Raw genomic sequence first — 27,749 nt, 5'->3', positions numbered from 1 at the left:
ATCTATCTCCCACACATTTTCTCAGGAAGGTAAATAGAGGTGATAATCAAGAAGGAAATTAGGAGATTAACACAATATGGAAGACCTACCAACCCAACAGGTGAGTAGCAGACCTAAGACGTAAACCAATCCAGACGAGAATATACCAAAACAGAAGACATCCCCAAGAATGAATACCTAACAAGCTTGAACATATTGAAAGGAAGCTGGCACAAATGAAGGAGAGCTTGGGGAGAAATTAGTGTCAAGTACAAAATACAAATGAGAAAAGCTTTTTTCTCCAAAAAAGTTATGCGGAAGGGACAAAAAAAAAAAAAAAAAAGCCGTAAAAGCATATATACCACATGGCCCAGTTGTGAAAAAACATAAAGTAAAAACTATTGAGCTATTCTAAATCATAACTAAAATATAGAACTTTAAAATGGTAAGAATCTGTGTGTCCATGGGCATAGCACCCTCAATTTCCACACCACCAAGTCAACAAATAATACCTAAAATTGAAAAACCAACACACAGCAAACTAAAGCAAGTTATTTAATGATAGGGAGGTAAGTAATGTGAGAATCAGCAGAGTTGAAAGTGGGGTCTCTGGGAGGTGGAAAACAGTGTTGTTGCTTTTTTTATAACTATTTGATTTTTCTTACACTAGGTGCACTACAACCATGAAAGGTGAAAAGTAAAATCTTAAAAAAAGATAGCTTCACGTAGCCTAGAAGATAACAAAACTAAAATTGTAAGAGTAGCAATGATAGTGATAAGTTAAAGGGTTATCTAGCCCATATATACTACCAAGGAAGATCACTAATGATCTTTACCTGGTATTGCTCATATCGATTTAAAAAAAAAAAAAGAAACTCAGAATAACCTCTTCCACTAGGGAGAAATTCTGTATATAAATCAAGTAACATATTTACATATAGTAAATTAGATCTTACATCAAATCTAAATCTCACCCACAGGTCAAGCACTTGGTATAGAAGTTGGTTGGAAGGCTAAGTTTCCTGGGTATACAAGAATACCTGAGCATACCCTTTAGGAGCACCATTTTGACTTATCTAAAAGCCATGTAATTGCTCCTGTTTCTTAAACAGGCAACACTCAACAGTTACCTTGTATTTTTGTTATGACTTAGGGTTTATATACATCACTGATATATGTCGTATGTTGTCAAATACACAGTGTCCTACTGTACTGAATATAAGGCTGTTTGTCCTGACATTAAATATTGATGGAACTACTGGGCTTTCAGTTAAGTTTGTTTTTGAGTTTCTCTTCCCCTTTACTGCAGTCAGGCTAGCACTGTCTCTAGGTACTTGGTAATAGCAATTCTTCCCCCTTTCAATTTGTAGCTCATTTCACCAGGGCTTCAAAACCAGATCATTGAGTTTGTTTGCAGCATAGAATAACAACAAACAGGCTGACACTAAAGGAGAAAGAAGCCACCCTTAAATAATTACAAGGGTTTTCGCATATAAGCTAAAAGAAATGAGAAAAAGACATTTACTGTATCATGGATAAGTGAATACTGAAAAGCTGGATTTCAAATAGAAATGTCTGATTATATTTCAGCTGATTCAAAAATACCGACTGATCATCAAATTCCATATATAATACTGGAGAAGTTTCATGTCCATTGAGAACAATAATTTCACTGCCTTGAGTCTTTCTTCAAAACTTCAAGTGATGCTCACTTGATTTATTCTTGCTCAAGAAAAAAAACAAAACAAAAACAAAAAAACCTAGCTAGTCCCAAAGAATACTGGTGAAATCAGGTCTGGCTAGTCGACTACCTTCTGTCCCTCATAAAAGCAAAGAGCTTCTAAGGACAAGAGACGTTAAGAACAGAGACGTGATGGCAACACACTGCCTTTCCTGCCCAGAAATGGCACTCCTCTGGTTCCACAAACATTTATTTATTTAATAAAAGTTTACTGAGCACCCACCGTATGCAAGGCTTTGTGCTAGGTGCTACGATTTTTGAAATGACAAAATTATTTGTACGTGTAGGATCTGAGCTAGTCCTTGATAGTGTTCCTGATTTGAGAGAGACAGAATGCCCCCACGGGGTTCAATTAGGAAGCTAACAGCATGGACGAGGTCTGCTTTCCCTCCTTCTATCAGTCCAGCACAAACTTTTGCCTTTCTCAAACCAGCCATAAGTCAAAAGAAATAAGGCACATTTAAAAAAAAAAAGTTCCCCCCTTTAATTGACCAAAGTAAAGCCATGACATTTCATTTGGTAACCTGCTCAGAATTATAAAAATCGTTCCATTTGGCCCAGCCCATACTGCCCAGGGCAAAACTTCCAGACAATACTAATCCCATCGTGCTCTGTTCTTATAAACTGCATATTTAAAAAACGTCTTCAGCGTCCTAAACGTGACGCGTTCAGTGCGAAGCGTATCAGAGCTGGCTGTAACATTTATGTCCGTGACAAGCCTCGATTATCCAGGTCCTTTACCTGCAACATAAGGATGTCATTTTAATATTTATGATCAGGTCAACTTTGGAGAGCTTCTCTACTGAGTTGGGTTCTGCTGCCTGGTTTGGTTTTGTGACAAAACGAACACAGGTTTGAGACTAGCTACTCTCTGCTTAGCCTTTAGGAGTACCTCTCAAGAGTAGAATAAATGGTCTACCTGCCAAATATATCAGGGGTTGTCAATCTTTTCTTATGTAAGATATATAACACATTTCTGTGTAACTCTATGCCATAAATTCTTCAGAGGGGTAAAAGAAAATGTAGTGTACACACACACACACACACACACACACACACACACACACACACACTTTTCTCCCCTCCAAGCCTGATAGTTACTAAAACAGATCAAGTGCAGCCCCAACTGGAAAAATAACACTGTAACCACAGCCAAAATGACAGCAGACTAGGTGTCTACTCTCTAACAACAATCTAAAATAAAAATATTAACATTCTGAGTTGCAAACTACTTTTCTGACATTAGAAAAGTCCCTGTATTAGGGGAGCCTGAGTGGTTCAGTCGGTTAAGCGTCCGACTCTTAATTTCGGCTCAGTCATGATCTCATGGTTCGTGAGTTCAAGCCCCATGCCAGGCTCTGTGCTGATGGCACAGAGCCTGCTTGGGATTCTCTCTTTCTCTGCCACCCTCCCACTCACATGCTCTTTCAAAATAAAAAAAAAAACTTAAAAAAATAAAGTCCCTATATTACAAATATGTGGCCCATTCTTAAGCACTAGAACCAATCTGCAAACATGAGAGCTGCTTTCTCAGTGTAGCACCTGCTCACCTTATATATCCTGACTAGCCAATGTTCTGTGGTATATGCTTCCTCCAGGACATCAAGTTCAAAGTCTTTATTCCCAATCTCAGCATTCCGGACACGGTCAAAGCCTGGTGGGCGCTCTAGAATGGGACAAAAAAAAAAAAAAAAAAAAGAGAGAGAGAGAGAGAGAGAGAGAAACACTTCTACAGTGCTGATTTCCTAAGGAAAGAGTAAATCAATCTGATAAATCATCTACCAAATGGAATGTTATTTCTCAGCCTGTAGTTTGTGTAGAGAGTAGGACCTATACAAAAAGACATCAGGTAGTAGGCACAGATCAAGTGTTACCTTGACTCAAGTCCTCTCCAAGTTAATGCTTGGCAAATTCATGGAGGCTATCTCTTTTAAGAGATGGGAGGCTGACTTCCCAGCCCCTCCTTTCCTGGGGATGCTACCCAGAGGCCTCTGTGTTACACAAGTAACCCTTCCATGCAGAGAAGAACCTATCAGAAGTCAAAGGCCTGCCTCCCTCTAAAAAAAAAAAGTAAACTAAAAAAAATTTTTTTTAATGTTTATTTCTGAGAGACGGTGGAGGGAGGGGCAGAGAGAGAGGGAGACATAGAATCTGAAGCATGCTCCAGGCTCTGAGCCATCAGCACAGAGCCCGACATGGGGCTCGAACTCACAAACTGTGAGATCATGACCTGAGCTGAAGTCGGATGCTCGACCGGCTGAGCCACCCAGGCACCCCATAAAACTAAATTTAAAAAAATTTTTAAAAAGGGAGGGAGGCACCTGGGTGGCTCAGTCGGTTGAGTGTCAGCTGGACAGCATAGAGCTGCTTGGAATTCTCTCTCTCTCTCTCTCTCTCTCTCTCTCTCTCTCTCTCTCTCTCTCCCCTTCTGCCCCCACCTCAACCACACATGCATGCATTCTCTGTCTCCCTCTCTCAAAAAAAAAAAAAAAAAAAAAAACAACAAAAAGAAATCAAAGGCCAGAATCCACTTCAGGAATTGTCCCTAGTGCAGAAACAAGAAATTAAAGTCAGAAGGAAAGACTTAACCTAATCAGATTAGTCTCCATGTATTTATTTAAGGAAATGAAAAGTCCTTTATATCACTGTATCCCCCTTCATTCCTCTCTTCATTCCTCTCTCCTCTTTCACTGAGAGGCAATAAAATGTAATGGGTAAAAGTACAGAATTTAGAGCAAGACCGCCCGAGTTTAACCTAACTCTGCCACTAGTTAGTTACGTGACATTGGGCAGGTAAGTAACTTATTTGTACCTGAAATTCCTCATATATAAAATGGAAATAATATTAGTATCTATGTTTTGAGTTGTAGTGAAGATCATATGAGTTCATAGATGTAAAGCACTTGGAAAAAACCGTATGTGTTAGCTATCACGGTTCTTACTGTGTTATTAATGTTATAAATCACTCACTGGCTTCTGTGTAGACCTGTCCAAAGCGGTAGTAACACATCTTGTACATAAGGCAGTTGAGCAGCACTGGAGAACCTTCACGATCCACACGGAATTCCCCAGTTGGAGTATAATAATCGTGCTCCTTAATATGTTTGCCTGTGTCGGTGCTCCCTCCAATGCGGACCATCCACAGAAACTTATTGATATCTAGAAAAAAGTAGAAAGAGAATTGCTGTGTCACAAAGGCTGCTGGAGCTAAATCACCTAATGAAAAGCTACCATTTCTTTCCTTGTTTTTTTTTTTAACTGAAGCATAGTTAACATACAATATTAGTTTAAGGGGTACAACATAATGACATGACATTTGAAAAAGCCACAATTTCTAAGAAAATCCCTCATTTTTAAATGGGAAATAGTACCATTTAAGTCTAATTTTTAAAAACATGAAACACAATGTGGCAGCAAAACTTTTCCCTCAAAATTTACAACTCTTCCTGTAGATTATTCCTGAAATCCTGTGCTATTGGTCCAGAGTTAAGTCACAAAGATAGTATTCCCAGGTATTAGCTGGGCTGAGCTGTCCAATATAGGAGCTCTATATACTAGCCACATGTAGCTACTGACACTTGGAAGGTGGCTAGTCCAAATTAAGACGTGCTAGAAATATAAAGTACATACTGGACTTGTAAGACTTAGTCCAAAAACAAAACAAAGGAAGTAAAATATAAGGAACTCATATGTCTTAATAACAAAACCCCAGAGCTGCCTGGGTGGCTCAGTCGGTTAAGCCTCTGACTTTGGCTATGATCTCATCGTTTGTGGGTTCGAGCCCCACATCGGGCTGAGCTGACAGCACAGAGCCTGCTTGGGATTCTCTCTCTCTCTCTCTCTCTCTCTCTCTCTCTCTCTCTCTCCTCTCCCTGCCCTTCCCTGACTCATGCTTTCTCTTTCTCTCAAGATAAATAAATAAGCTTTAAAAAAAAAAGGATTTAAAAAAAAGTAACAAAACCCCCAAATAATCTGATTAAAAATGGGCAAAGGACCTGAATAGACATTTTTCCAAGGATATTCAAATGGTCAACATGTACATGAAAAAGTGCTCAACATTACTAATCATTAGGGAAATACAACTCAACACCATAACAAGATATCACCTAACACCTAATTATCATAAGACAAGACATAACAAATGCTGGCAAGGATGTGGAAAAATGGGAAACCTTATATCCCGTTGGTAGGCATGTAAATTGGCAGTGGTATGTAGCCACTACATAAAACAGTATGGAGGTTGCTCAAAAATTTAAAAAATACAACCACCATATTATCCACCAATCCCACTTCTGGGTATATATCTGAAAGAATGAAATTACTATCTCAAAGAGATAACTGCACCCCCATGTTCACTGTACTTCACTTATAATAGCCAAGACCCGGAAACAACGTAAGTGTCCACTGATGGATGAATGGGTAAAGAAAATGTTATATCTATATATCTAGATACACACACGCACACACACACACACCACATATATAAAATGGAATACCATTCAGCCATTGAAAAAAAAGAAAAAAAGGAAATTCAGCCATTTGCAACAACAGAGATGGACCTTAAGAGCATTATGCTAAGTGAAATAAGTCAGACAGTGAAAAACAGATACTGTATGATCTCACTTCTATGTGGAATCTAAAAAAACAAACTCAGAAACAGAAATCAGAATTGTGGTTGTCATAGGCAGGGGATGATATGGTAATTTCCTTAATCTCACACAAAAAAATTACAGTATGTTCCAACTAATGACATTTATTTTTATGCCAGCATTAAACACACTTCTGTGCACGTTAGTAGGCGATAAAAGGTCAACTGACTGAAAGTGGTTACTTAACAATGGTTAGTGCTAAGACCTCAAGAAATTATCCCTTTCTACCACATATATGTGTACAATGATACATATAAAAATACATATACACATAGACATACATTCACAAATGCTTTTCTATAGGATTTGGCTATATTGTGACTATTAGAAAACCTATAAATAATTACACACAAATAGTGCTGGTGTGATTATGAAAGTTCAAGTCTGAACACATGTTCCTGCTCTCATCATTCCTCCTCTGCTGTACAAGACACACAAGAAAACCAATCTTCTTACTTTATACTTGGCACATTAAAGTACTATATACATATAATCTAAAATTTAAACATCTTTACAAGCAGGCATATATTCAAAGAAAACTAAGATAGAAATAAGAGGTAGTTAGTAACTGCAGGAAAAGAAAAGTTATTCGAGGAAAGACTGTAACCATGGTATACTGGTTGACTCAACAATGGATATTTACATAGTCAGGACTTTGAAAACACTTTATCTGGATTTAACCAAAAACTAAAAATTAACTCTACTAAGGAGAATCAAGAAGAAAAGGAGGGAGTGAGAAAAGGTAAAAAGAATGAAATTTCTTATCTACAATTATAAATTGATATAGCATATATAAAATGCTCAATGAATAGAATACACATATTTTTTAAATATTAACATAAGTACTAGAAGAAACAACTAGAGAAATAATTGCCTCTGGAAACTTGTATCATAAGGGAGTTTAAGTTTAGGGACAGGGTACTCCCTACCATTTTTTGTTATAAACCCTCAAAAGAATTTAATATGTTAAAATATATAAAGTATTGCTTTAATTTCTTAAAAGTTTTTTTAAGGCAGCAAACCATGTTTTGATGATTCTTCTAAAAATAGAATTTTGTTAACGATCACAGGGAACATGGTAACATATGCCATACATACATACATATATATATATGTATATATAACATAACATATGCCATACATATACATACATATATATACATATATATATATATATATATATATATATAAAACAAATAGGAAACATTTTAAGCTGGCAGATGAATCTATGGCTTAAACCCACTAAAAATGCTAATTCTAGGGGCGCCTGGGTGGCTCAGTCGGTTAGGCGGCCGACCTCGGCTCAGGTCATGATCTCGCGGTCCGTGAGTTCAAGCCCCGCGTCGGGCTCTGTGCTGACAGCTCAGAGCCTGGAGCCTGCTTCATATTCTGTGTCTCCCTCTCTCTGACCCTCCCCCGTTCATGCTCTGTCTCTCCCTGTCTCAAAAATAAATAAACGTTAAATAAATAAATAAATAAATAAAATAAAAATGCTAATTCTAAAGTTCATTTTCAGATGCCTTATGTTTTTTTCCACACTGTATTTTACTCTGTTATTATTTTTCATTTGATTTACCTATACTGTAAAATGATCACCACAATAGGTTCGGCTAAGCTTTATGTTCTTTGTTTCCTGGTTGTAAGCAACTCCTAGGTCTTTAGACAACTATACCATGCCATATCTAAATGAGAATTATTTACATTTACCTCCTACTTGTTGCCAAAAAAACCAAAACAAAACCACCCCTAACGTTACAAATACTGAGGAACTTCCCCAACCAAGAAAATATGTTGAGATCAGTAAAAAGACAGAAAAATAGGACAGTCACCTAGTTTTCTTAGAATCTATGACTATAGTTAGAAATAGAATCAAGTACATACCATCAGAGGAATACCCAGTAAGGCCTCCAAAAATGACCAGCACATAGCTGACATCAAGCTCCCTCATGATCTCATAGGCTTTTTCTTCTGTGGATGCCATTGCCTAGAAAAATAAATGCACATTTCTCAAAGCAAAAAATTCCAAGTCATGTGATCCCTCAGAGAGAAATATTTCCCACTAGATCCCATGAGCCAAATACTCATATAATCCCTTCACTTTACCTGTCCTACTCGAGAAATATGGGTATTATTCCATGTGTTATTGTCCACTAAAATTGTCCGATTTGCCATAGCTGTAATCTGGTAACCATAATCCCACCATGACATGACCTTCGCATCCTGAAAGAAGAATGGGAAATGAAAATAAGTTGCTCGCTGCCTCCAAAAATCAAATACGAGAGAAGAACTGGAAGGGCATCCTATAGTATAGTAAGTGAGGGACTTCCTACAAAGAAAATAATTCTTGGCACTTGGTACTACATTTACATATAATCGTGAAATCTCAGTATAAATTATACAATCCAACACTCCCAATACTTTCATCTCAGATCACCTTATATAAACAAGCATAATAGGATGGCAGGTGTAGGGGGACCGTGTGATATTTCCAAATAAACATTCTGGTGTCATCAGATAATTATATTAAATGATCTTTCACAATTCACAAAAAGCAGTTATTATAAAAATGGGAGGGAATACAAACCACAGGATATGACGCACTAGGATTAAGAAATTCTTACAGCTTAACTCCTTAAGAGTCTAACTCAGAAGTACTACTCCCAATAGCTACTGCAAAGAAAATCACTTCAGATTCTCAAAAGCTTTAAACCAAAATGTTAAAAGTGATTATCATTCGGTGATCACTTTATGGAAACTATCTTTTTTCATGTTTCTACTTTCTGATTTCTTTTATAATTGGGATGGTCCACCTCATGATAAAATCACCACAGTGTCAGAGTGTAGATGATTATCAGTAAGGATACAAAAGAAATCCTGAATTGAATGAAGGCTGACTTTCAAGGCTCATTCAGCATGAGGGTTCTATAGTTCCAATTTCTCCAAGCTTTCCACCCATCTAAAAGCTGTATGATTCACTATCAGAGCAAATGTCCCCAACTTCACCCGACTCCTCAATCCCACTCCCCCCCAAATTTTTACCTCTGGAGTATTGTGACGGAGCCAATAGTATGCTTCTCGAAAGTCATCAAAAATGATCCTACTGCCATCGCCACCACGGGCAGACAGCACGATGGAGGGAGAAGAGTAGGCCTCACTGGTCACCCAGGTTGAATGAAAGGTGTAGGTGATGAGAAAGAAAGCCATGACCAATATCATCCCACTTGCCACCTAAACAAGAAAACTGTGTTGTAAATTAAATTTACACAACTCAGAACAGCTTCTTACACACAATAATACAGATGAAATGAATCCAAATGATTCAAGACCTGTATGAGTTCACCCACTATGACAGCACTCTACTCCCTCACTCAAAACACACACACACACACACACACACACACACACACTTTCCCAAGCCTGTTCTTAGTGTTGCTTAATTCTCACTTCATTCTTAATAGGGTAGGTAGAATCCTGTTGCTTCTTGCTCTTTTTGTCTGGACGACTTATGTCCAGATTCTTCATGTAAGTGGACAGCACCTGGGAGACTCCAATGCCAGAAAGGATGCACATTACAGGTGCCAACACTAGCATGAGACGCACCTAAAAGAGACAGAAAGCAAAAACACAGTTCAATCAGTGTTTTACAAAATTAAAGACTTCAACCTGGTAGTAGATCATGACATCAATTCAGCGGTTTTCAACAAACATGATTTCTTAGTAAAAAAAGAACAGAATATGAGAAAATATTTGATACATCTACAATGGAAGTATACACTTCTTAAAGCTGTTTTTCAGTTACATGCGAATATATGAAAGCACCCTGAATAATAATGCTATGTTAAAGAATGTTTTTAACTATGGTTTGAAATTTAAAAAAAAAAACAAACCATAACAAACACTGTCTTACTACAATTTATAAAATCTTTCCTCTTTCAACAATCTAATACTTGGCAATCTTCCCAGAACGTTAAGGAAAAAACATCAACTCCTTTCTTAAGACACTCAGAAAGAGACACAAAGAAAGCTGCCCATGGTCACTTTATCCAACAGAGTATATGTGTCTCTCCCTAACACAAGGTTATGAATCCCAGAAAGCTGGGCCCCACCACCAGAATGTATGAGTGCACCATACATCCCTGGGAAGGATCAGCACCAGTGAGCAGCTTTACAACTCAGTTCTTCAAATGCTCCAAGGAAAGCACGTGCACAATCATTACATTCTGAATCCTGCCATGCACCTCAGAGTCAGGGGTGGAAATGTTGCTAGGACTGAGAGCATTCCTCACCATGACAGCTGAAAAGTACATGCTGGTCACACCATACATGATGATGAAAATCCGGGCATCAGACAGGTTGCTAAAGCAGTAATAGAGACCAACTACAAAAGTAAAAGTAAAAAGAAGCAGGCAGCTAAAATAAATAATCATAGATATGTGCAAAGACATTTATTTACTATAGAACTCTTTAAAACATCAAAAAGTCAGAACGACTTAAATATCCAACATTAAAGATGTAGTTTTTATAGTGTATTTATATAATAGAATATATCAATTAAAATATTGCTGCAGGATGTTATGGACTATTTGCCATCTTCTTTACACATCTCTGTACTTAAAAAATTTAACAAATAATACATTTAAATGTTACATCTCTAAAATAATACTAAATAACAGAAATTATGATTCTTTGTAAAATGAAAAAAATTGGGGAAAAACAGTATCATCCTGAGGGCACCTGGGTGGCTCAGTAAGTTAAGTGGCAGATTTAGGCTCAGGTCATGATCTCACGGTTCATGAGTTTGAGACCCACATCAGGTTCTGTGCTGAGAGCTCAGAGCCTGGAGCTTGCTTTGGATTCTGTCTCTCTCTCTCTCTCTCTCTGTCTCTCTCTCTCTCTCTCTCTGCCCCTCCCCTGGTCACTCTCTGTCTCTCAAAAAAAAAAATGAGAAAACGTTAAAAAAAAATAAACAGTATTATCCGATTTTTATTCAATAAATAACTGGATGAGGGGGTGCCTGGCTGGCTCAGAAGAGCATGTGACACTTGATCTCCGGGTCATGAGTTTGAGCCCCAGGTTCGGTGTAGAGGTTACTAAAAAAAAATTTTTAAATAAAAAAATTTTAAAAAGACTAAAATAGATAAATGAATAAATAACAGGATGAATATACATCAATATGTTAACAATAGCAATAGATGTTTGGTGAGAACTCCCCAATTTTTTTTTTTAACTTGTTTGTATTTTTTACAATAGACAACAACTTACTTTCATGAGGGGTAAAAACCATAGAAGCTCTTTTATTAAAAAAATAAAAAAGGAAACACCCCACCACCAGTAAATTCAAAAACATTTCTGGATTGGCTAGAAGGTAAGTAACTGAGGCTTTACAACCAGCCAAGCCTATTCTCAAACTTTAGTACTGCCAAGAAGATAGATAAATGGGGAAGAGTCAGGGATGGGGGATGGGAGAGAGGTACATTGAAAGTACTCAAAAACAAAAACAAAAGCCTGAATACAAATTTGAGTTGAATTTTAACTTATAATACAAATGAACAGAAAACTGTGAGGCTCTGAACTTGCCAGCATCTCCAACTGTTCAACTTCTGACTTCTACTCTGCTTCAAATATTAGAAAAATGTGCTTAGCCATCCTTTGTACTGCATAGGGTAAAGAGGCAAAAAACAAACAACAACAAAGTACAAGGATGAGGGTAATTTACTTATTTTGAATCAAATGGTGATTCTTACAAAGAAGGCCACTTCAGAACACAAAGTAGACAGACCTGGAAACATGAAGACCAGAAGCTGTAGGTCAAAATAGTATGAGGACCAGGTCGTGGGCTGATGCTCAGACACAGAAGCAATGATGGGGATGTTGTTCTTAGCATAAGAAGGATCCAGCAGTGAGTAGAAACGCCCAGTCCAGGGAGATATTTTTCCTGGCAGCAAAGAAGCAACAAATATTTCACAATCACACTTGAAACAAAATAACATCTTATCCTAATTAATCACAATTTCCTATTTTCATAAGAGTCTCTAAGACAGAAAAGGACTAAGTTTTTGTTAAAATACCATCAGTAGTTTGAGAATCTCACTCTTCCCTTTCAAACTTGAGAGCCCAGCCAGCAGAATAAAGTCAAGCTGTACACAAAGTCAGAGATGGGAGGCAAAAGTGTTTCCTGTGAAGGTTTTAGGGTCAAATCTGGCCAAACCAAGGTCAGCTCTATAAACAAAGCTACTACATCCTCCAGTGCTGCTCTGAAATAGACCACACAGACAGACCTATGCAGAATCCAATCAGCCTCTGAAAAGGACAAATGGGAAGGAAAAAAATGTGGCATGCTAAACAGCCGTGAGTTAGTGCATATGGGCTTAGACAGGCCATGTTTGTAAGGAATGGCCAGCAGTGTTATGATTTCTCTTACCCTACCAGTAGGAAAGAAAGGGAAAAAAAAGAGAGAAAAATTAGCAAGGCAAGATCCAGTCCTTTCAACAAAGCGTGATGTTGCTAACATTAAGAACTACTCTAGGGGCACCTGGGTGGTTCAGTCGGTTGAGCATCCAACTTCGGCTCAGGTCATGATCTCGCGGTCTGTGAGTTCGAGCCCCGCGAGTTCGAGCCCCGAGTCGGGCTCTGTGCTGACAGCTCGGAGCCTGGGGCCTGCTTCGGATTCTGTGTCTCCCTCTCTCTCTGCCCCTCCCCCACTCATGCTCTGTCTCTTTCTGTCAAAAATAAATAAACATTTAAAAAAAAAGAGCTACTCTAACAAGACATTCTTAACTATGCAGAATCAAAACACTGGGGCTGACAAGTGGACTGAATTGAAGAAGTAGGACTTTATACTCTTAGGAGAAAAAGAATGAATCTTTCTGTGGTCAAGAAATAACCCCTATTTTTGAAGTTCATTATGTGTCCATATCCATTTACAAAAGCTGTGGGCCTTCCCTACCTGTCAGCATGAGGAGCGCTCCCACGGTGAGAAGGACAAAGCCTACCAGGGAGATGACACTTCGGAAAAGAACTTCAAACTGCTGTGGATTCAACTTGCTGCGCAGATAATCCACAAAGGCATGGATCTGGCAGAGACCAAAGACCCCAAAAGCCGCCATGTGCTCTGACGAAAGGACGGGCTGTAGGTAAAAGCATAGATATGACAATGCTGGAAAGCAATGAGTCCAACCTAGACCTGAATTATCCTGACCCAGTTCAGACCAAACAAAGGCTCAAATGAGTTTTGAGGCCTCCAAGGAATTAGGTAGGGCCAATGGAGGAGAGGGGCTAATTTCACCTACCACATTTTCCAAACAGTATTTGGAGTCCTATAAATCACACCTTACTCTATCTTGCAAATACCATTTCCTCCCAATCTGCCAAACTGAAATCCATCACTCCCCTCTATGTTCCACGCACTTTCGCTCTTTCATTACTTATAAATTCTTTGCTTAGACCAGTGGTTCTCAAACTCTAGTGAGTACCACAATCATGGAGAGGGCGAAGAAGAAAGGGTGTTAAGACACAGATTGCTGAGCTCTACCCCTTAGAGTTTGATTCAGTGGGTCTCTGATGAAGCCCTGGAATTTGCTGTTTTTGAATAAAAAGAATTTGTTGGAGTTTATTTGGTTCCTCACAATACTTAACTTTATTATTATTTTTGTAATCTCTACACCCAACGTGGACCTTGAACTCACAACCCCAAGATCAAGAGTCGCATGCTCTACCAACAGAGTCTGATAGCTGTCCCCAGAATTTGTATTTTTAACAAGTTCCTGATGCTGCTGCTGGTCGGCGAATTACATTTCCAGAACTGCTATACTACAGAATATAGACAGCTGCATGTACTTCCTTCCCCACAAGACTGTAACTTCCTTAAGGACAAGAATCATATTTTTAATTTTTACATTTCCCAGTGATTAGCGAATTGCATATAGCAGGTGATCAGTAAAGAAAATACAAGCTGACCTCTGAATAAGTCCTCCATTTCCATAAGAATTTTATATGAGAAATCAAACACACCACATTATTCTCTGACTTTATAATTTTATCTCTTAACCCTATGGGAAATGGGGTTAAAAGTTTGTACTTTGAGGAGCACCTGGGTGGCTCAGTCAGTTACGTGGCAGACTTAGGCTCAGGTCATGATCTCACAGTTTGTGAGTTTGAGCCCCACATCAGGCTCTGTATTGATAGCTTAGAGCCTGGAACCTGCTTTAGATTCTGTCTCCCTCTCTCTGCCCCTCCCCTGCTCACACTTGCCCACTCATGTGCTCGTGCTCTCTCTCTCTCTTCCCCTCCCCCAAAATAAATAAACATTTAAAAAATTGAAAAAATAAAAACGTTTGTACTTTGCTTCCTAAAGGACTTTCACATAGATCCCATCAAGAAGTTCAGGGGTCATTACTATTAAACGGACTCATTAGCATTAAAAAGGACTGGAAATAACTTTGCATTCATATCAACTCAGCTCAAAATATCCCTCCTTCCCACAAACCTAAGCCAAATTAAGAGTCATTAAATTCAAACTTTATGGAGCAAATATTAACACACCCCTGGAAGCAGACTTTAATGACCAGTGATTCTGTTACTTCAGTTAACACAACGGTCCAAGGTAAATCAAGCTACTTGGAGCTGTTTAAAGAAGTTGAGGAAGCTAACAACTCTATTCAGTCTAGGGCTCACCTGGAAACCCACAAAGGAGATCTGCATGGAAAGAATGGTGCCCAGGCAGTAAACAGTACAGTAGGCCACATAGATCCGGTGGGAGAAGCGTCCTGTGAGCATCAGCACCAGTACATGGAGAGGGATCAAGTTGATCAAGAACACATAGCCTCCCCAGGAAGAGACCTAGGACAGGATAAAAAAGAGCTCCTCTGAGCGCTCCTCTTCAGGCCACCACTTACAAGATTACCTGTGATCTTTTCAAAGGTAAGGGACTGTAAGTCCCTTTACAGTAACTATAAGCTTTATTTATGACAAGTGGCTTCAAGAGTTTAAATAAATGATTTCTTTAAGTAGAAAAATCAAAGTCACCCCTATTACTGTAACTCAATCCCCTATTCCCTATGCCTCCTACCATCATGATAACAAAAGCAGCAACACCATCTATTGTAATGTCATGTGGACAATTTAGGGATACATAGGAAACGTGAGCAGGTGGAAGCAGTTAAGGGAAGAAGTCTAAGTGACTATGTAAGATTGAACAGGAAAAAAATACATTAGAAAAGGAAAAATTTTCAAGGAACACAGCAGAAAAGAGAGTTGGCCAACCAATATGTACCCATGGGTCATATGGTATCTGAAGAACTTTAAAAATTAAAAACATTGCCTCTATCTTGCTGTTACACAACGGATGGCCACACCTGCCTTGGATTAGGCTTTGTATGGATATAAGAGAAAATAAAGACTTCTAGCCTCCAATCCATGGTCTCAAAGCCCAAGAGCTATTTCCAATTTGTATCAGTCCCAATAAAGACACTCGTGGAATACAGGAGTGAAGAGTTACCATGTAGAAATAAGCAAGGGCACACTTGGCAGCCCAATAGATGGAACCAGTCTTTACTGCTTTGATCCACATGTAGTAGGTGAGCAGCATGCAGAAGATGGCAATCCCTGCAGAAAGAACAGAAAAAAATTCAATAAAAGGCCATGCTTGCGTAATATTTAAGAATACTACTCTGGAACAGACTTCCTGGATTCATATCTCAAACCTACTGCGCATTAACAGTGCAATTATTTTACCTCTTATTGTCTCGGGTTCCTATAAAAATGAGGCCATAATAGTATCTATTTCATAAAAGTGTTAAAGGACTTAGAACAATACCTAGTATAAAACAAATATTATTACTATTCCTTCCAGGCACTAAATTCCTTGCTAGTGTAGAGTCCTAAAGATATTCCACATTATTATGCACCATCCACCCTCTGCATCTTACCACAGGCCAGTCCTTATGCCCTGACTGCCCCTCTCCTTAATATGTGCCTAATGAGGGGCGCCTGGGTGGTTCAGTTGGTCGAGCATCTGACTCTTGATTTCAGCTCCAGTCACGGTCTCATGGTTTGTGAGATCGAGCCCCACATCAGGTTCTGCACTGACAGCATGGAGCCTGCTCCTCCTACACTCACGCACGTGCGCTCCCTCTCAAAATAAATAAATATAAAAAATAAATATATATGCCTAATGAAGTCCAAACCTCACTGCCTAGTGCAACCTCGACTACTTCCAAAGTCTTCCCTGATCTCCAAATCTGAATTAACCTCTCCTTTCACACTCCAAAGTACTTTATTCATACTTCTCTAGTGACACATAATACTACTACCTGTTATGAGTTATAGGTCTGTATTTAACTTCCTTAATAGATTATGGGCCAACATAATTTTATTCATTATTGGTCACTGTAATTCCTTAAATATGAGCCAAAATTATCTTATTCATTATCTATAATACCTAACATTGTGTTTTCCCAACAACATTCAATAAATATAGGCTGAATTGACACAGTCAACAAAAGTCATTATAGCTTTAAGAACGTTAATTTCTCGGCATGCCTGGCTGGCTCAGTTGGTAGAGCATGCAACTCTTGATCTCAGGGTTGTGGGTTCGAGCCCCACCTTGGGTGTACAGATTACTTAAAAATAAAATCTTAAAAAAAAAAGGATATCCATTTTTCTTATCTAGGAAAATAATGCAAATAATTACAATGTTAAAATAATAGTACCATTCAACACTAAACTAACTCTACTTTTATCAGTCCAGAGAAGAGATAAAGCCCTTATAAAAGGAAATTACCTTTCTGAAGGGAATGACAGAGAGAGATTATAAACTTGTCTGAGGTCCCTTCCAGCCCATTTCTAATCTTCTCACCCAGATACCATTTTGCTAGTGCTAAACATCAGATCTGAACTCAGATTTTACTGCACTTCCTGAATGTCTATGGAACAATGAGATGAATTTATCATCTTTGGCATTTTAAGTCTTACCTTCATTATCATAGGAGCCAGCCACAGATCGGGAGATGTACCCAGGAACTACAGCAATCATGGCGGCAGCAAGAAGCCCAGCCCCCGCATCCTGGAAGAAAAGAGGGGTAACAGGAAGTTAACACTATTCACTCACAAGAGAGAAGAGAGGATCCACTAGTCCTTCTGCTTATACTGGGCCCAGAACACAGTCCAACACTTTCCAAGGTAGACGTGATGCTAGAAATGCTAGAAATGTTCACAGCACGAGAAAGCTAAAGACTTCACAACCAATTCCCCAGGATGATACCACATCTGAAACTGAATACATATATGCTAAGGACAGACAAATTATGTAAGCTGTCAGACATCAGACACTGCCCCAGAATGGGCTGTTTGGCTGGAGCATTCCCAGATTTATGAGTCCCTGCCCCTAACAATACCTGAACACTGCCAGGACAGTCACACCTCTAAAAGCTATGCAAGGATAATCAAAAGGAAGACAATTATTATTTAAGCCAAAAAGCCAAAAGGTGATCATCTGTCTGGACTAAAGATGCCAGGAACTTAGATAATAAAGCTGGAATATCACAAAGCAATCTGTGAGGTCAGGAGAGAGAAACAACGAAATATAATCACACTCCAAAAGAGTAGGGACTTGTCTGTTGATAAGAATCAAATTTGGAACAAGGGCAGCAAGGAGAAGGATGAAAGATTTCCAAACTAAACTCAAGAGTCCCAAAACTTTCTACTAGTTTATCACTTCTCAGGTATCTCCCTGACACCACAGCCACAAACTAAGAATAGCATCCAAGGAGCCAGATCAGCAAGGCAGAACCCTAGAAAAAGAGAGCCATTATGGAATCTACTCCAAAAGTGATTTAATAATTTTTTTAATTTTTTTTTTATTATTTATTTTTGAGAGAGAGAGGCAGAGCATGAGTGGGGCAGGGACAGAGAGAGAGGGAGACAGAATCCAAAAGCAGCTCCAGGCTCCGAGCTGTTGGCACAGCTGTTGGCAGGGCTTGAACTCACAAACTGTGAGATCACAACCTGAGCCGAAGTTGGACACCCAACTGACTGAGCCACGCAGGCGCCCCAATAATTTTTAAATAGGGGCACCTGGGAGGCTCAGTCAGTTAAACACCCGACTCTTGATTTCAGCTCAGGTCATGATCTCGTGGTCATGAGACGCAGCATCAGGCTCTGCACTGGGTGTGGAGCCTACTTAAGATTGTCTCTCTCCCTCTGCCCCTCTCCAGCTCGCATGTGCATGTGCACATGCACGCTCACTCTCCAAAAACAAAAAAAAAAATGTTTAAATATATGTTTAAAGAATCAACAAATAATTGCTAAATGTCCATTTCCAGTAGGAAGAATGAACCATTCTGGAATACTTCCTAGAGTTATTTTTCCTCTCCCTTAGGTTGTGAGGACTTCAAAATCTAAAGCTCGCATTTTACATTTTAAACATTTTTTTTTTATCTTATGTAGAAATTTATATTTGACCTTCAAATGTTCTCGTATAGGACAATCAATTGCTAATAAGAAGAAACCACATGTTCTAGGAAGGGGCTGGAGTGAACCCAGTAATTCAGCCTAGCAAAAGCTATCTGTAGCCTCTGGCTCCCTGCCCTTCTATGGCTATCAGACCCCACCCTTTAGCATCTACTAGAGAGGTTCAACAACATTCATTCCCAAGCCTATCACCCCAAATCCTTCACCTTGAGCTCTTTGGTAAGGTGGTACGTGACGATGGTGGTGAAGGAAGAGAAGAGAGGGGCCAGGAACACACAGACATTCCGAATGTCGATGGTGATGTGGAAAAAATGGAGTACATGGTAGATTGCAGCAGACGTGATCATTAAGCCTGTAACAGGAAGAAGAAACTCCATTAGGTTATCTTGGTAAGACCAAGAACTTAAGGGAAAGAGAAAGAGAATCAAAGTATCAATCAAGTGATAACATAACATAGGTCCTGACAAACTACCAGAAACACTAATATAGCAACTGCAGTAAGCTTATTAAATTTCTCTTCTTAGGATTCAATCCGAAGTCCAGAATTTATGAAAAACCTCCCATCCCCAGCTCCCACACATATTCTCCCGTATACAGAAGATCCACTTTTAGGAACTGGTAATTAGAATGAAATTATAATTGTCACAAAAAATGCAGACATTAGAAATATGAGAAACTGTTCTATAACATACAAATACCTTATTTCTGTTATTTCTTTTTTTTTTTTTTTTTTTTAAGAAAACCCTGTTCCTCTCACCTGGATAAATTGTTCCTCCAATGATTCGTCCCAAAGGATACCAGGCTCGGTCATCAAACCAATTATGAAATTTATAAAATCCCTCCTCAGCCAGGAACCGGGTAGTCCGATAATTAAAGTACCTATAGCAAGAAAGAAATGATCTGTATCTCCTCCTCTTCAAACTCAAATAACTATACCAATTTGCAGAGAATCTTGTTCCTCAGGTCACACCATCGAGGAACTGATCATTACATCAATCTGTATGATTACAAATCAGTTACGTACCAAAAATTATGCCAAGTATGAAAATCATTTTACATTACCATAAGTCCCCTCATTTCTAGCTCCACACACGTCTCAACTAAAGTATTGCTTGTCTTGGAAGGAAATGCAACCGGAGCCTAACTCAAGTAGGATACTTCACCGGCCTGGCAATTAGTAGGTATTAGCACCAGTCAGAGAATTCAAGCACCCACAGACAGAACAGCTGAGATGTGGACATCAATAAATCTGGCTCTTTTCAAGAAAAAGGAACATACAAAGATTTCAATAGCACACAGAAGGACACACGGATAACTTCAAGTGATGAGCATCTCTAGAGATGTTGGTGTAACACTATACGCATGTCACAGTTTAATCCACTCAGTAACACAAACTTCTTAATGAGTGTTTAAACTTAACAACAAATTCTACTCATGTTGTTTAAAATAGTTCTGAATGCCACCTACATAATAGCATAAAAATACAAATAGCATAAAAATATTTAAGGAGCACCTGGCTGGCTCAGTCAGTAGAGCATTCGACTCTTATCTCAGGGTTGTAAATTCGAACCCTATGTTGGATGCAGAGATTACTTAAAAATAAAATCTTTAAAAAAAAATGTGACATAAAATGCTTAAGAGTCATACATGGGAAGACACAGTTCTTTAGGTTCAAGCTATGTAACACTTTCTTATTTCTTTTTAAATAAGAAACTTGAGAGAATGACTAACAGACTCATGAAAAGATGCTCAACATCACTCATCATCAGGGAAATGCAAAGCAAAACCACAATGAGATATCACCGTATACTTCTCAGAACGGCTAAAATCAAAAAGACAAGAAATAACAAGTGTTGAGGAGGATGTGGAATAAAAGTAACCCTCATGCACTGCTGGTGGTAATGTAAATTGGTACAGCCACTGGGGAAAACAGTACAAAGGCTCCTCAAAAAATTAAAAACAAATACTATATGATCTAGTAATTCCTCTCCTGGGTGTTTACCTAAAGAAAATGAAAATATGAATTTGAAAAGATATATGCACCGCTATGTTTACTGCAGCATTATCTACAGTAGCCAAGATACAGAAGGAACCTACAAGTCCATCGACAGACGAATGGATAAGGATGATATGGTATACATACACACACACACATATACACACATAATGGAATATTATGCAGCCATAAAAAAGGATGAAATCATGCCATTTGCAACAACATGGATGGACCTAGAGGGTATTATGCTAAATGAAATAAGTCAGATTGAGAAAGACAAATATCATATGATTTCGCTCACATGTGGAATCCAAAACAAACAAACAAGCAAACATAAAGCAGAATCAGGCCTGCAAATACAGAGAAGAAAATGATGGTTACCAGAGCAGTAGAGGTTGGGGGGATGGGCTAAATGGATGAAGAAGAGTGGGAGATAATGGGTTGCCAATTATGGGATGAATAAGTCACAGGAATAAAAGGCACAGCATAGGGAATATAGTCAATGATATTGTAATAACATTGTATGGCGACAGATGGTAGCCACACTGATGCTGAGCACTGCAAACTTGTCCAATCACTGTACTGTACACCTGAAACTATGTAACATTACATATCAACTACAGTCAAATATAAACTTAATTTAAAAAAGTAGAAAGAAATAAGAAAAAAAGAAAAGGAAAAAATATAAATAAATAAACCAAATTTTTAATTACTAAAGGCAATCATGACTAACCACCTCTCCTGGCCATCCCTCTAACCCTATTTCTTCCTTGGTCAGTCAAGTTTTAGCAGCTGAAGTGAGCAGAAGTAGCAGATGGCAGAAATCTCTACCCATCTGTTTGTTGCTGTTGAACGTTATTTTGGTAACTGTCAGAGAAACAATAGAAAGGAGGGTAGCAGGCAGTCAACATGTGTGAAAACTCTGTCCTTTACCTAAGGGAAGGGAAGGGAAGGTGAGGCAGAGGAAGTCTAAGTTAGTGGAAAGAGGTCTGACTGGGGTCACAATCCCTTAGTTTCCTGCTCTGCAAATGGAAGCATCAAATCACAAGATCTCTTCAGTCCTTTCCAGGCCTATGACTACAGACCAGATAGTCTTGCTTTCCCTGACCATCTCACCTTAATGTTTGTTCATCTAGAGAATCTGAGAAGAAGCCTTAACAGACTGGTGATCAAGAAACAAAAAGATTAAGTTTCCTCATTCATGAGAAAAAAATATAAATTGATTTGAGAGACCCCAAAGAAAATATTTGTATGCCTCCAAAGGGCTTTCATACACCTACACAAAATATCAAATTTGCAAATCAACTTTTGAATCAATGCTCCATAAACTGAAATATGCTATGTTTAAAATATTAATGATGTTTGAAGAACCTATGATTCTGGCTTTACTTTAGGCAATACAACAAAATGACCCCAGTATCCAGAGACAGATAAACCTAGATTCAAATCTTGGCTCCTCCAAACGTGTAACTTGAATAGCCGCTCCCAGGCCTAGTCTCCTCATTTATATAAAGGAGAAAATAGGACCTCCATCTAATAGGGTTGTTAAGGATTTAGAGATGATCTGCAAAACAGTGCTTGAAACAAAATGAATACTCACCTATACCTTTTCTTATCTAATAAACAAAATCCCTAATCAAATTAGTGGCTTAAAATGTTCCCCAATGTCTTAGAACTTAACCAGTAGATCCAATTTCTATCATATAAATTGTTAAACAAACAGTCATTAAATCACAAGTTCATGACTTGTGATTTTCTTCTGAGCCTCAAACAGGCCCCTTTTCCTCAAAGTGCATCACTGATTGTTCAATAAGCTGAGCAAACAGACTTCTCCTAGCCTGGCCCGGTCTTAACAGGCAGGCACACCAGCAATGCTTCTCATATTTCCTATGAGTTTGAGAGATTTACTTGGTTAATTCCAACAGAAATGTCTCAAAAGAAAGCAATTATCTCTGTTGGAAAACTTGAGGGTTTTCCCCCCTAACTATATAGGAAGCACAACCCCATCACTGAGAGCTGATTAAAATTTCACTTGGAAATCCATTGACCTGAATGCTTCCCAAAGCAAATACCAGATCAAGCAAAAGTACTCACGGGTCAAACTCATGGATGACACTTTCAAATCTCAGGACAGCAAAGAGACGAGTAGAGAACGCTGCAAAAATCAGACAGTTAATACCTTAATGGTAGTGCGCCATGAAAAATAATAGTAGATTGTAGTATTATAGAGATAATAGCACAGCACAGAAGTCACAGGAAATGTAAAATGATCCCTGAATAGGGGTGCCTGCCTGGCTCAGTCAGTACACCATGTGACTCTTGATCTTGGGGTCCTGAGTTCAAGCCCCATGTTAGGGGTAGAATTCACTTAGAAGTTCACTCTCCCCTGACAATGACACCCACATTTTCCACACAGGTAGGACACATTTAACTATCAAGACCTGTAACAATGCATTCACCTACTAATACTGCACTCCACTTACATGGTCATCTTTTTTAATCGTTGACTTCCCCTCCCCAGAACTTTTATTTTGGAACAAACTAAGGGGGGTAAGGCAAATCAAGACTATATTTATGACTCACAAAGAGCAAGAAAATCTAAAAAAAAACATAAACAAAAACAAACAAACAGTAAGTTCTGAAGAGATTTTCAGAAATACTAAAGTAGGCAACTAGTACAGCATGCTTCCCATTCTTTCCCAGATGATCTCTAGCCCTTTTATAATCCTTGTGTTTCTTTTGTCTTCATAAAATCATACTGATGGATAAGAGCAAAAACAACACATTGCAATCTACTGAAAAGAACAAGACATTTAAGTAAGCCATTCTTGATTTTTTTCTCCTTTCCACCCGCAAAGAAAGACAGGTCCACATGCACACTCACATAACACAGCAGCCATCGACAGAATGAGAAGCTTCAGTAGTGTGTCCTGCTTCTCATAGGACAACCGCAAAAATCCCAGCTTAGTCATCTTGACATCGATGGGAGGCAGCAGATGACACTCAAATAGCTGAAAAGGAAAAGTCAAGACTGTAGGACATCAGACACTTCTAACTTACCTAATTCACTTTCATGTTTTATGGCGGCAAAAAAACCATAAAAGAGACACATGCTAACGAACACACCGAGAGGGTCAGAGCTAATACTTGACACCTGAGCCAATACTAACACCCTAGCCTTGCCTGAAGTCTGACCGACTGGCAAGGAAGTAGGCCTGAGTCAGGTCCATGTGTCAAGACTCAAAAGGAGTGATTAGACTCTATCACCAGAATTCTGCTTCTTACTCCTTCACAGCTATCAAGTACATAATACATAAAAAGCACAACTGGCAATAGCGTGGTACAGCAGGAGTAAAGAGCAAACACAGGGATAGAAAAAGGCGGTTGGGTGAAGAGATGCAAAGAAAATAGAAAAGACTGGAAATAGAGAAAAAGAAGAAACAGAGAATAAAAGAGCACTCAAGAAAAAGCAGGAATGTATGAAAGAAAGCAGGAAATGGGGAAATGAATACTAAATAGAGAGGTGAAATTAGAAATCAAACTATGACTGAATATGCCCAATATACGGCCCTACATTTCAGCAGCAACTGAATGGCCACGAGCTTCTTTTTGTTCCAAATCCTAATGGTGTTGCAGGGCCAGCTAAAGAGCATGATGATCACTAACACACATACAGTGATGCACTCAAGAGGGAGAGAAACACATACACAATCACTGCGCTTTCAATCCCATGTATCACAGTGCAACTACTGCTCGGATCTATAGACGCTTCCAGTTGCCTGTCTCAAGATAGGCCTGTAATTGACACTGCCGATTTAAGCCACTGATCTCAGAGATAGCTCATAGAACCAGATGACAATCTAGAGGGAAAAGAAAATAAAATTTCCTACTGAAACAAGAAAAGCTCGGCGGGGAGGGGGGGGGGGGCTAGATTAAAATAAAATGTTGAAGGAAGTAGGTTAGCTATTTCTGTTTAAGAAAGTGCTGCCTTCTTAAACCATAAGCTCATCAAGGGCTAAGTTATAAAGAATACAGTAATAAAAGATATGCAACACTGTTCAAGACTGCAGGGAGAGAAAAAAGAACCTTCATGCCTCCTGATCTTTTTCTCGGTATTATTGGAGGAAAAAAGAGGGGGAAAAAAAAAACACCAGACTAGGCAGAAGGCATAAAGAATCATACATTCCTAGCTCCGACAACATCTTTTCCATAAGTAACTGGCCCAGAGGGGCAGTTTTGCATGTGTTTTTAATTACAACCCCAAAGGAAAACCTCATCTTGCAATCAAGAATAAACACCTAACTCCAGGAAGTCAATAATCCCGCCACATCGCTCAAGTTTGTACTTGTTTTTCTCGAATGCCTGAAACAGAAAAACATAACACCACTACGAGCTGGTATGAGCCACACACCTAGAAGAGTCAGCGGAAGAAATGAGAGTACTAGAACCTCCACCTGCAAGCTGAGTAAAGGAACTGGTAATTTGAGGCAGGACCTTAAGGGAGTTTTCCTAGTGTGCTCTCTGGTCATTTGAGCACATCGCTAAAGCAATTAAGGGCAAAAGACACTTCACTTTAAACACTTAGCATCGGGTCTCCTCCTCAACGGTGCCTGCGAGCTGTGGCATCCGAATCCCATCCTCCTTCTAGTTTTCCAAGACGGAAACTTCCCCATCCCCGTTAGCCCCCACTCTCACACCTGCTCACACTCCTTTGCTCCCCCATGCCACCCCCTTCTTCTGGTCACTCTAGCAGGTCCCAACTCCCTGCCTCCCACCTGCATATAACACCTCTGACACTACCCACCGCGGGACACCCCACCACCTCAGCATCCTGAGCGCCCTCCCCTCCAGAACTAGTCGCAGGATCCAATCTTTCCCACGCCCTCCAGGCCTAAGCGCACGCCCCATCCCGCACCTTCACATCCTTCCATCCCAGGACGTCTCCACCCCACACCCCCTCCTCTGCAAGGCCCTAGACCCCGCTTCCCACACCCCACCCGCCGCCATTAAAGCCCCACCTCCAGCACTTCGTCCAACCCCACCAACAACCTGGACTGCACCTGCAGCTAATTCTCAAGTTATAGCCTAAGGCCTTCTCACCTGGCCAGCGTTCCTCAGGAATCGGCTGGGCTCCCTCTGCCATCCGTTCAGCGGCGCACCCAACCCTGGCAGCGGCCTGGTCCGCCTCCTGGGCCGCTCCCCATTGGCTGGCCAAGGCTCGATACGCCACTTCGAGAGAGCGATAGGATTGTGGAACTGTCTGTCAGGGCTGGAGGCGGGGACAAAGGCGCGCTCCTACTTCTTAACTGGGCAATACAGATATCACTCAGCCGTCAGGGGGCGGGACTTCGTGCTCTTGTAGAGCTGTGATAGACCCGCTCATGAGAGCGAGAGCGCGGAAAGAACGTGCTCGGAGCAGTTTGGTTGAGAGACGAGGAGTGACGTGTCGGTCTGCGGACCGCGAAGGAGTCGCGGGGGATGAAGGTGTGGCGGGTTTACCCCAGTCATGTGACCAGAAGCGGAAACTACGCGGAGGAATAAACCGAATCTACAAATCCGAAAAAGCCGGGTTAGGGTATCTCCCCTCTCGATTTCCAGGAGATTGGAGAAATTGACCGTCACCAAACATAAGGTTAGAGAAGAGGAGGGAAGAACATTCTACCAATTTTAAATAAACACTCAAACGCTTTCTCGTCCAGACCGTTATATCTTGTACGGGATTTGTCCGACAGTTCGTTCAAGAGCTGTTTTTGACAGCGATAGCCGAGAGAGCCCTGCCGATTTCTCGAGGCGTATCCTTTTCTTAAGCCCCCGACTTCGTGAACGAGCATGCCTAGCCCTAAAAGGATCGTGGCTTTTGGTTAAATTGGCAGACTCTCCATTGCCAGGCTAGTAAGTCAACCACCGCCGCAGGGGCAGTCCTTGCAAGCAGTAGACAAGCTTTTTCCGGAGACCCAGCACGCAGCCTTGCTGTGCTTTGTCGGCTCACCCCTAACCACTTGTCTCTTTTCCCCCTTAACCGCCCTCCCCCTGGCGGGGGGGGGGGGGGGGCGGGGGAAGAAATGCTGAGGTAGGTGAGGGCTGGGGAGAGGGAGAAGGGCGAAGTTCAGCAGCCAATCCCGTCCCCTCTCAGACACGCGTGTATACACACACCCACACACTGCAGTGGGCAAAAGCTACACCAAAGAAAATGGGAGCGTCGGTAACTTCTAAGTCAGTGCCGATGCCACCACGCACTTCTCTTCCTATTTACACTGTAAATGCAAACCACCAAAGATAAACTGAAAGCATATTTAAATCAGTGCTTCAAAATCATGGGTACTTTTCACAATTCACATGACCAAGCTGACCCTGGGCCGTTATGATTCAACAGCTCTGGGGTTGTTTTTTTTTTTTTGCTTTTTTACAATGTGTTCACTGTAATTTTGCTAATGCAAGCAAACTAAAGCTGAACCTGAAGGAATTGCAGAACTTCCAGTAAATGCCTCTTCAAAACAAGAGCTGATTTTTTTTCTTGTTAAAAAAGAAAAAGGAATTAAAAATAGATTCCTTTGAAGTAAAAAAAAAAAAAACTGTTTCAAGAACATAAAATCTTGGTTTTTCATTAATTTTTAAAAAATTGTTGAACATGTATGTTTCTTAAAGGGAATCTCATAAGTTTCCAGGTGGTAAAATTAAGTCAATTTTTTTCAAAGTCAAAGTATACTACTCAAGAACAAAGTTCAAAATTTAAGCCTATTGTTAGGATGATTCTTTATTACCAATTGATAGGGAAAGTCTTCTCTGTAAGTAAAATCAAGGTCGGGACAGCAGTCATGGGGGAAATTATAGTTATTGTAAACCCAGATATGATACATAAATTCAGCATATTAATTAATCCTCCTTCCTCCTGCTTTATTGAACCAAAAGTTTTGAG

General features: G+C 39.7%; 1 protein-coding gene across 1 annotated transcript; it reads right to left on the bottom strand.

Annotated features, from left to right (window-relative positions):
* Positions 1-341: 341 nt before the first annotated feature.
* On the bottom strand, positions 342-26,007 carry STT3A (STT3 oligosaccharyltransferase complex catalytic subunit A). The gene is made up of 18 exons (XM_007074071.3): positions 25,934-26,007; positions 23,718-23,844; positions 22,928-22,988; positions 19,595-19,716; positions 19,044-19,189; positions 17,341-17,431; positions 15,866-15,972; positions 15,043-15,207; positions 13,316-13,496; positions 12,149-12,304; positions 10,656-10,747; positions 9,814-9,969; positions 9,409-9,597; positions 8,473-8,589; positions 8,251-8,353; positions 4,691-4,879; positions 3,271-3,386; positions 342-2,461 (listed from the first exon to the last, which is right to left on the bottom strand). Exons 2-18 carry the CDS (start codon positions 23,803-23,805, stop codon positions 2,423-2,425), a joined length of 2,118 nt encoding a protein of 705 aa, XP_007074133.1. The 5' UTR covers positions 23,806-23,844; positions 25,934-26,007; the 3' UTR covers positions 342-2,422.
* Between the last annotated feature and the right edge of the window lie 1,742 nt (positions 26,008-27,749).

The sequence above is a fragment of the Panthera tigris genome, chromosome D1, assembly GCF_018350195.1.
Source record: "Panthera tigris isolate Pti1 chromosome D1, P.tigris_Pti1_mat1.1, whole genome shotgun sequence".
Classification (NCBI taxonomy): domain Eukaryota; kingdom Metazoa; phylum Chordata; class Mammalia; order Carnivora; family Felidae; genus Panthera; species Panthera tigris.
The sequence above is the reverse complement of the archived record's forward strand: the minus strand, read 5'-3'. Positions and strand labels throughout refer to the sequence as shown.

Bases quoted from the DNA above. Each gene is read 5' to 3' on its own strand.
- STT3A (XM_007074071.3), bottom strand. From the start codon at position 23,805: ATGACTAAGCTGGGATTTTTGCGGTTGTCCTATGAGAAGCAGGACACA. The intron at 13,497-15,042 runs GTGAGCCCTAGA...TTTTACCTACAG, and splicing joins TCTCCTTTGTGGGTTTCCAG to CCCGTCCTTTCGTCAGAGCA. The intron at 3,387-4,690 runs GTGAGTGATTTA...GTCCCATTCTAG, and splicing joins ACAGGTCTACACAGAAGCCA to AGCGCCCACCAGGCTTTGAC.